The 7780-nt window shown below is 33.8% G+C and overlaps 1 protein-coding gene across 1 annotated transcript in view; it reads left to right on the top strand.

The window, feature by feature from the left end:
* Positions 1–4201: 4201 nt before the first annotated feature.
* LOC106466642 (protein Skeletor, isoforms B/C-like) overlaps positions 4202–7780 on the top strand; it is a gene marked incomplete at its 3' end in the record, with an annotated part of 39317 nt that continues 35738 nt past the window's right edge. Inside the window, exons 1-2 of the mRNA XM_022394691.1 lie at positions 4202–4744; positions 5353–5450. Of these exons, the coding sequence (XP_022250399.1) occupies positions 5399–5450 (52 nt within the window). The remainder of the gene's footprint in view (positions 4745–5352; positions 5451–7780) is intronic.

Raw genomic sequence — 7780 nt, forward strand, 5'->3', positions numbered from 1 at the left:
TTACTGCTCATGCATGTTTCTCTTTTCACACACCCTGCTAAATTATCCAGGAAACACAATGAAAGAGCAAAGTATCAGTGTTTATAACTCACTATATCTATAATTTGAACTGTCATTAACTGTACTCCTAATAGTGGATGTATTAGCAGCTTTATGAATACATTCTGCTAAAATCTCCAGAAAACACAATATAAGCAAAATCTCAGTGCTTATAACCCATAATGGCCACGGGTTGAACTGTTATTAACGGTATTCTTAATAATGGACGTATTAGCAGCTTTATAAAATTACTAATGTTTTTCTGAGAGATAAAACGGACGATGGTCTAACATAATGAATATGTTGACCACTGTTCACTGGAAGCAAAGCTCTTAATTTGGCTTGAAAATAATACGAAATATATCTATTCCATAGCAATTTTTAATTGCAAAGTAAAACCGTTTGCAGTTGGAAGAGACTGTTACCATTCGCGTGATTTAACGACTTTTGTTATTTTAATTTTTGTTTATTTGTATGGTGTTAATCACAAAGCTACATAACGGGCTATCTGTGTTCTGCCAACCGTCAGCTGTCAGACGTAATGCTGAGTCATCTTGATTTTGAATGTCTAGTTTCTTACGTAGGGAAAGGGATGAGCTAAATTAGGATCTGTGTGAAAGTAAGTCCAATAGGTTGAACGTAAATATATAGTGAAAAGAAAAATCATATTCAGCCAAAATAGAACTATGCAGTCAAAGCAACACCCAATTATTCTAACAAAATAATGAAGGAGGTCTATATAGCTAACCTACAATATAAAAAACAAACCACAACGAGTATTATTGGATTTTACTATTACACATGTTATTCTAGTAATTAAATATACCAGAAGAACGAAAGTTTTTTTTAAATCAGTAAAAAAATCCTCTGATCGTTAGTCGTTTCGTATTGTAATACTAACACTAGCAAGTAACCGTCAATATAGATGTAAACAGGAAGCTTTAAGTTAGATAGCATTCGTGTACTTGGCTCATTTAGTTTTAATGAAAGTCTGGAAGTGCATTTCGTTAATCTACTTTCTAAAAGTGGGTTTCGATACTCGTAGTGAGCATATGTCATCTTGTGGCTTTGTGCTTAACAACACAGCTCATCGTGTAGCTCTGTGCTTAACAACAAAATAACAAAAATTATTACTCTATCTCTCAATTAAATCCAGAAATATTGATGTTTTAATTTAAATAAAAGTTTAGTGTTGATTACAAATGAAATAAAATAATTTCTATGTTCTAACAGACTCTAGCAAAAAGTTCATTTGTGGTCTTAATTAAAATCTGGTATAATAGCGCATATAAGTAGGGTAGCGTTTTAAACAAGAATATAGCATCTACGTTGGCTGGTTAGAAATATGAACTCATAAAACTAACGTGCAATGACATCAACCATGTATGAAATAAATAAATGAAAAAACAAGCAAAGACGTTTCCTAGCAGTTAACGTGTCGATTCTGGATTGAAGACGTTAGGATTCGAGACTTGATACCATTGAAAACGCCCCATACTTTCAGCTTTAGGCTTGTTAATAAAGCGATAGTCAACCCTGTTATTCGGTTAATAGCTACTAAAACCCTCGAGGTGGTGGGTGATGCTTGCTGGCTGTCTTATCTCTGGTCAGTAGTTCAAATTAGGAACGGCTAAATCTGAACCCTAGTGATTTCTGAACAGGCCATTTTAGCACATAAAACCGTTTAGTTTGAAACTTCCAATTCCATTTGTTTTCTAGCGATGCTACTAAACTGTATTACAGTTGTGATAAAATCCTCTTATATTCTATCTTTCTGGTGTATTCTACAATTACGTTAGAATGTGTTGATCAGTTCCACTATTCGTTGGTAATGAGTAGTCCTAGAGTTGGCGGTGGTTGATATTGACTAACTGCCTTCCCTCTTTTCAGTCACTTCTAAATTAGGAACGACAAGCGTAGATAGCTCTCAAGTAGTTTTGTGCGAAATTCAAGGAACCAAACTACAATTACTACATTCACTATAATAATTCATTGATTTTCCATGTAAGCTATAACGTCTTTAACGTTCGCTTCGTTCTATTTCCTGCGAATGAGGGCTGAAAAAGATTTCCTCATGCTCCTGTATGCTTTATATATTTTTCCAATCGACGTTTCGATGAATTTTCCTCTTAGCCCCCACTACTGAAAGAGCTCGTTAAACAACAGAACATAAGATGCCCTGAATTAATTCAATAAAGTAAATATTGAATGATACTTCATAAACTATGAAAAATGCAGTGTATATTTTAATTATCTAAACATCCTGAGAACAATGATTAAGATCAAGTCAAGAAAATGTGAATTTATAGTTAAGTAATCGTTAATTTTTACTTCGAGTTTTTATTTCTAAATTTTACAAATTCAAAAGCACTTTCCGTATCTATTATCAAGGAAAATTACATTCTCAACCTCCCAGATGCTGAAATATTCAACTAACGGTTTTGTAGCATACCAATTTAAGCTCTAACGTGTATTTGAAAACTTTCTATTTTGGTTCACGTGTTGTTAATCTATATCAACCTGAATGTCCTTAAAATGAAATCTTCATATTAGTATTAAAGTATTAAAATGTGATTTCACTCATTTATGCTTCTTGTAACTTTGAATTATGCTTTACTAGCGAACGTAACAATGCCTCACTCGGCATTTATGTCATTCGATACACGGGGAAGGCGGGACGACGTATATGTCCATCATTTCTCATGCAGGTCTTCTGCATTTCGGCGACCAGAAAATAATACCACTGGTATTAAACATCACTTTCGTTTGGTGTATGTATCACACAGTAAACAGCTGTCAAACTCGAACCACTCGATCGATTGTTTATCAGTTTAACCTTAAGCTTTTCGGGAGTGCACCTGAGTTCTTCTGCTAAATACCATGGAAACTGGTTTAGCTAATTTCTCGCAACAACTTGTGGCGTCAAGACATCAAAAGAATGAACCGCTTTGCTTTATATAGATTAATTCTGTTAATATACCAATAAGATTTGAACACAACTACTCTGATGTTTAGTGAATAAGCAACAAAAAGCTGTACGGGCAACATACTCAATCCTAGTGTAGTTGAATAGTAAGAGAATTCAACAAATATAATCCACAATCTTTTATCCCCCTTGCTTTGTGTTGGTTTTGTTATATACTTAAACGTACACCATATACACCAATTAATTAAAAATGTGATTTGGTTTAAAATATTATTTCTTTTTATTGTTTTGCCACAGGTACTTATTCACTCAAGTCCATTTTCTTTAAAACAAAATTTATAGAAAGAGCTACGTTCATTTAGTTTACTAAAAACAACAACATTTTTTATTCATAATATAAAAAATAGATTTCGATGTGGTATCACAAACTTAAATTATCCTCATTGACAGCTTTGTGTTATCTGGCGAAACATGGGACGAAAACCATGCTTAAATCATCTATACTTGTTCAAGTCACATGAATGGTGTTCTCTGGCACAATTATACTACTTGGTTATTCTTTAGGGTATAGGTTTTATTGTAGTCAACAGTAAAATGATTGAATTCAGCACTGAGTGGACCGATCATAACCTGGTGATTAGCGTTTCCTGATTGTGAGTCAAAGAATTCATGTTTAGCGTCTCGTTGCTGTAAAACCTTGTTCTATATTTCAAGGCCGTAGATGTGCAATAACTGTGACAGTGAAACACTCGGCCAGAGAAGAGTATTCAACAGTTGATGGTGAGCGCTGTTGACCAGCTGTCTTCATTCTTGTCTATCAGTTCAAAATTAGAGACGGCCATGTTCAAATAACCATTCATTAATACTTTACTAACATTAAAAAAATCAAAGTAAATATTATAAAACTACAAGAAATAATAATTATCAACGAGGTTATATATTTTGATAAATATTTGGCTAAGGCGTGAAACTTTCAAAAATCTAGAAAATCCTTCCTGCTTTTATGAAAAATTTTCCAAAGCACAAAACCGGAAGTTTATGTGCATCCGCTAGTTGTAGGCAACAGAACTGAGAACATTGTATTATTAAGTGAAGGAAACGTCCCCGAAAGTATGCGCAGAACGTAACACATGTAGTCGTAGTGCTTTTCCGGTTACAGTGAGTATCATGTACACAAGGTAGATTTCAAATAACACTGTATATTTTAAACATTTCCCGTGGTCTTGGACGGTTTGTATTTAGTTATTGTAAAACTTGGTTTAGAAATGTTCGATCTAATTTTGTCCAATAGGCGCGTACAACCAGGGAATAAAGAGAATATTTCAGTGCATTCAAGATGAATGGGATATTCTTGGATTTCAGTTAAGTATAGTTCTTTCTACACACATTTTACTGAAATTCATCACAACCCTCCAAAGATATTCTTGTAGTAAATTCGTACTGAAGTGAAATTAACGAACTCTCATATTCAAATACATCATTCTTGCTTTATTAAATTTATATATTGTTGTGTTTTGGTACGGATAAAGCATTACGCCAGCTCTTGTAAATAACGTAGTTCATATTGTTTCCGGCAGGGAAAAGACTCTCGCACCTGGTGAAGCTACGCTCGTAAAAAAAGCTAACTTCCCACCAGTATAATACTTTCAGTCCTTGATGTCACGTGCAAATATCAGAGTAGCAAGGCTCAAGCAAGCGATAACTATCTGTCGATGCTGATACTGTAAACTGGTTAAAACCTGATTTAAAACGTGGAAAAGCTTCCACTTCTAGCTTTTGGTAAGTTTTCAAACACACTTATTAGGAATTAAGTATGCATGACATGCACACAAGCCATTCTCACCGCTTCAATAAAACCAATTATTATAAGTATTCCTAGTCAAGCGTGATTTCGTAATAAGAAAATTTAAATTAAATATATTACACTTTGTAATTTTACATTACACCTCTCATTCATCTGAAATTACAACTTGCTTTTTTGATGACGACATAGTATTAAATCTATTATGTTTGTATAAGAGCTAGATTAGAAATTATTTTTCACTGTCATGTAAGGCAAAGCGAGAATTACTTATCATGATGTTTTAACTTTCATAGTAATCGAAGTAGCTAAGCTATTCGTTTATTTTATTTTCTATTTTCAGCTGTAAGTGTTAGGGCTTGTAAGGCTCAAAATACGGGTTCGATACCAGAGGTGAATGCAGCGCAGATAGCCGCTTTTGTAGCTTTGCGCATAATAATATAGAAGATAAAATAATGATATATTAGAATTTTTTAATTGATTGTACTTAAGTTATTTTATAAATTATTTACAGTTGTAAGTAAAGTAAAATGTACATCTAATTTTAAAATCGTGGTGTTTCTACATTGATTTACTCTATTTACAGAAACGTGGAGACAAGTTTCAGTCACCGAGAATCTGAACATTGACCGATGGATAAAATAACGCGACTGTTATTTTTGAGTACTTTCTTCTTTGCTGTGGGTAAGAAATGCCATTTCTGATAATTTTTTACTCTCTGTTTTGTACAGTAAAAAATAAAAGTGTATGTGTTTATATCAAAGACACATCAGGCTATCTGCTGTGTTCACCGATGGGAATCGAACCCCCAGATTTTGGCGGTGTAAATCCGTAGAGTTACCGCTCTACCACCGAGGGACTTTAAACAAATTTTATATCTTTGTAATGTACATTATTTTATGATATATATATGTTACAAGCTGAGGTACCCGTTCTTTGTCCGGAGATTATGAACTTTAAAAAATGTGGGGGGTAAATATTATGATAAATAACATAAAAATCCTGACTTTCACACAATGTATTTATAACATAACATATTATTATAGTATTCACTATTACCTCACCCAAAGTTTTATATAAGCTTTAAGAACTTAATACGTATATAATTAAAACATGGTATATATACTGTGCGATGGTCAGGGTGACTTTGTAGGAAAAGGTAGCGACAAAAATGGTGGCGGTAGGGGTGCTTTCTGTTACCCGTTTTTAACACTCAGCCCTTAATATCCTTCCACAGTATTTTACATGATTAATTAATTGACGGTTATTAGCCGCAGAAGTGTTTTACGGGCCGAAGTTGAAAGGTCATGGGTCAAAATAGGAAGTGGGTATAACTCAAAAAACGGCTCTTCATATTAAGCCTTATGGTGGCTGTTGAAGTAGAAACTTCAGCTGAACTTATATAGTATTCCACTAGTGGTGACCATTTTTTTATTGCGTTCTTCCATAGAGAGTGCTATTCTGGGATATATGTAAGACGTATGTATGTCCTACCCCCACACTGCGTGTATGTTGCTATTCTGGGATATATGTAAGACGTATGTATGTCCTACCCCCACACTGCGTGTATGTTGCTATTCTGGGATATATGTAAGACGTATGTATGTCCTACCCCCACACTGCGTGTATGTTGTGTTACAGAAAATTTAATAAAGTTTTTTTTTTGTTTAAGGACGTGGCGCTACCTAGGAATTTATTTAACGTTAACTTACGTCAAAGATAATAAATACTCAATAACAGCATTAATTGGGGTGGAGGAGGGTTGTGAACTCATATTAAAATGCCCCTTGTTCCAAACTTGTTCCTTGTTCCCACAAAGTTTGATTGAGATTGCACAAGTGCCTAGGAGTAGTTAGATAAGGGACAAATAGACAGACGCACAGATTTTTGTGCATTATATATAAAAATTGCGCTAACGGCAGTTATGTATGGACAGATGTATTAAAGTATATACACTAGTTAATAGTTGAAGTTTCACGCTCTAAATGTGTGTAACGAATAACAAAACATGTCATATTTACCTGCTGATTATTTTTTAATATAAAATTTTCATTCCATTATTTCGTAACAAAAGAAGTGATTGTGTTGATCGTTTATGATTACTATACACAGAAGGAAAGAAACGCTTCGCGACCATTGTATATCAACAACTACTAATCCATTGGTCAGCTAGTATTCCAAAGAATCACTATTTTACCATTCTATACTACAATTTGGTCGTTTATTCATGAATTATACTATATTCAGCTATTCTACACTACATTATGGTCACGCATCCATAGATTACACAACTATTCAGCCTCTTTACACCAGAATGTGGTCTTACTTCCATGGATTATATTAGTATTCAGCCATTTTACACTACAACGTGATCGTACTTCCATGTATTACGCTACTACGGTGCCATTTTATACCATAATGTGGTTGTAAATACATGGAATATAGTAATATTCAACCATTTTAATGGGAATGTGGTCGTGCATCAATGGATTGTACCACTTAGGTGTAATTTCACACCACAATGTGGTTTAAAATCCATGGACTATACCACTATAAGGCCAGCTGATACTACGAAGTTTCTTTACCCCTAATTCAGCGGTGGTATATCATTCATTTTACACCACAAGCTTTTTACGCTATTCAGTTTAATAGTACTACTATTTGATGACGTTACACCGCTAATTTATTGCTAAGTCCACTAACTCGCTAAACTGTTTCAACGCAGTTTGATTCTCCAGAATATCCGCTGTACATAAAAGAGCTTGTTTTGTGTGTCCAACTTTTTAAACCGATTTGTAAAGAGATGAACTACGATAATTCATTTTGTACATTTTAATGTGTTTTTTTTTGTTATTAAATATTCCACGATGTTTTCGATATTGGAGTAGATATGTTGAAAGTACGAAAGTCATACAGGTAGGGAAGATTTATTGTTTAAATGACGCGTCTGATTTAAAAACTATTAGGAAATACGCGTAAGTTACTTAGTTTTGTAATCTATGTATAGAATAATT

Source organism: Limulus polyphemus, unplaced genomic scaffold, assembly GCF_000517525.1.
Source record: "Limulus polyphemus unplaced genomic scaffold, Limulus_polyphemus-2.1.2 Scaffold2330, whole genome shotgun sequence".
Classification (NCBI taxonomy): Eukaryota; Metazoa; Arthropoda; class Merostomata; order Xiphosura; family Limulidae; genus Limulus; species Limulus polyphemus.